This window comes from Centruroides sculpturatus, unplaced genomic scaffold (assembly GCF_000671375.1).
Source record: "Centruroides sculpturatus isolate CEXI.00-Female unplaced genomic scaffold, Cexi_2.0 scaffold1071, whole genome shotgun sequence".
Lineage (NCBI taxonomy): Eukaryota > Metazoa > Arthropoda > Arachnida > Scorpiones > Buthidae > Centruroides > Centruroides sculpturatus.
In genome coordinates, this window is record NW_019385447.1 from 265,887 (window position 1) to 268,796 (window position 2,910).

The window sequence follows — 2,910 nt, forward strand, 5'->3', positions numbered from 1 at the left end:
AAACCCCAAAAGAAGGTATGATGGAAGCAAGACAACTGCATGTCACCAGTTCCTTTTTCAGAAATTTTATAAAATTTTAATTGGATGTTTTGTGTTTTTAAAAGGACTTTTTGTGAACTTTACGGCGACAAGTAGCCTAAAAAGGAAGGTCAGTCGCCGAAAATGTTTTAGTCTTGGAACACAAGTAATAAATGGTGATCCTTTTTGGACAGTTTTGTTTTTTATTTTATTAAAATTAAAAATATGTAAATATTATCAAAAGTATTAAGAAACTTTCACCTTGTCAAATTATTACATTTTATCATTATCATACAAGTACTATTACATATTGTACCTAATATGATGATAACTTATCATACAAAAACAATAATTATTGTACATCTGGTAACACTTGAGTGTCACCAAACAGTAGCAACAGGTTGATGTGAAGATTTGGGAAATTTGAAATTACACTAGCCAAAATTAGTGTCAGATTAGTAATTGCCAAATCAGTAATGGTCACCTGTATAATATTTTGAGCATTATGGTGAATTCAAGATCTTTGAATTGTATTATAAAAGATACTTTTTTTAGTAATATATTTCTCTGAAAATGATAACTTTGAAAGTATTTAATTTCTGTTCATAACAACCTCTTTGTGACTTCAATAAATTAGATTTGTAAAAAGTTTGAATATTTCTTGAATTTTATAAATAATATGGCAATAAATCTCTGATACAGTATGCTTTTGTCATCTGGTCTCTCAATTATTCAGCATATCTCTAAATGTGATTATTTATGTACTTTCACATGCGTGAAAATTCAGTCATGTCACATATCCTGTTTTCCTCTTTCTCAGGCTTCATTTCTGTGTAAAGTATTGTATGTCAGCATACCTATTGTATTTTTGTGGATTGACCAGCATGTCACATATAACTGGGGGAGACAGACCAGCATGCTGGTTAAACAGAAACTATAAAATAAAATTAATCTGAGCTAAAAAAAGTAGCTGTTAAAATAAATGTTAAAGAAAACATTCTTCTGAGTACAATAAAATAATAACATTGTAATTTGACTCACTTAAAATCAGGAAGAGTTTTTGTTTACAGGACAATAAAACAATTAATGGTTTAATGGCAGTAGTAGTTGTAGTTGTTGTTAGTGTGGGCTGCAATGACCATCTACCCTGACCTTAAAAATAATACCACCTCTAATTTCACTCAAAGGGGTTAATGTGCCCTCTAGAGAAGGCTGTATAACCTCACTTACACCAGCATGCTTGTTTTTACCATACTGATTGATTGATTTGTTGAAGTTTTTTGATGCAAGAGAAATTTACGCTAATTTGTGCCATGTTAAATGGTAAATTGCATAATAAATAAATATAGAATGTATATAAAATTGAATATTTATGATATAAAATATCAACTACAAAAAAGAATAAAAACCATGTAGAACTGTACAAATAAACCAAGCAACAACACAGTATTTAAAATTAAAATAAGTAATCAAATCTGTCTATACACATTAGTGACTTTCAGAATATCCAGTAGTGCATTAAGATTTGGCCTTTGGCTCAATTTTACCATATGGAAATATCTGATTTCATGCCCTTCCCAGATAGATCAACATACCAGACAATCCGCAAAAATACAGTATTTGTCCATCTTCAAAGAATGTCAGATTAGCAAGAGTCCAGTGTATCTAGTTATTAATAGGTCATTTTGTTGATTTACTAATATGTTTCAAGATGTCGTCAACAATAGAAAATAAAAAAAGTTTTAGAAATTGCAAAAAAAAAGAGGAAAAATAAAATATTGCTTATGCAATATGAATTTTTTATTTATTAATTAAATAAAAATTATTAAATATAAGCATTATTAAATATATAAAACCATTTAATTTTAAATTGTAATATTTTTCATTAAAAAAATGAAAAAAATACATAAAGAAAGATTATAAAGATAAAAATTTTTGTAGTGTACTATGATAGATATTTTTGTAGACTGATCATTTATGATACTGTATATTTAAGTACCTTTTTCTGTTGTTTTCAGGATTCTGCATTAAAACGATGGAGGATGCCAATATCCTGGAATAATCTTTTTGGCAATGCACCTCCTTCTGATATCTATTAGGACTGATTACTCAGAAGTAATAAAATTCACATTAAAAAAGATATGATAACAAGATAAAATTATTGTTTATATATTACATTTTGTAATTATATTTGTATAATATAAATTCTTCATATGTCAAAGATTAAGAATATGCAACAATGAAACTTTTTTGTAACACTTAACAATAATATTTTTAAGCAATATGAATAAAAATGGAAATTCTTTTATAATTTCTTGCAATTTTTTTTGTTTTTGTTTTTAATAAATTTATGAGAGCTTCATTGTTGTAATGATGTCATTTTCGGGAAATAAAATAAAGGTTAAAGTTGGACAGACTATTTCTGAAATGTAGAGATATCATACTTTCTTCCTGTTAATCAAAATGGCAAATCACAATCAGGAAATTGTAAGTTTCCTCTTCCTGTGTACTTATTAAATAGTCTATGCTTTATAAGCATCTCTAACTAGTACCAAAGAATCCAGAGTTTTAAATGTTGTGATGTTTTGTATCATTTCAATTTTAAGTTGTATTTTATTAGTAAATGGTAAGAATTTATATATATTATTTAATTTCTGCCTTCAGACATAGCACTATCTGTATGCCTTTCTAGCACAAAATAAAAAATAATAAACTAAATATAATTCATACAAAAAAGATATAATTTAAGTGAATAATTGTTTTTTTTTTTTAATTACTGTGTCAGGTAGCAAATGACATGCACGTGTTGAGTTGAACATATTAGTGTAACAAATATTTGCAACTCAATTAATTTCTGCTAAATCAGCATAGGAACTGTGACAATCACATGAA

At 27.1% G+C, this 2,910-nt stretch overlaps 1 protein-coding gene across 1 annotated transcript in view; it reads left to right on the forward strand.

The window, feature by feature from the left end:
- LOC111639102 (proteasome assembly chaperone 2-like) overlaps window positions 1-2,649 on the forward strand; it is a 33,341-nt gene extending 30,692 nt beyond the window's left edge. The window contains exon 6 of the mRNA XM_023384881.1: window positions 2,037-2,649. Within this exon, the coding sequence (XP_023240649.1) occupies window positions 2,037-2,117 (81 nt within the window). The 3' untranslated portion in view covers window positions 2,118-2,649. The remainder of the gene's footprint in view (window positions 1-2,036) is intronic.
- Window positions 2,650-2,910: the final 261 nt, after the last annotated feature.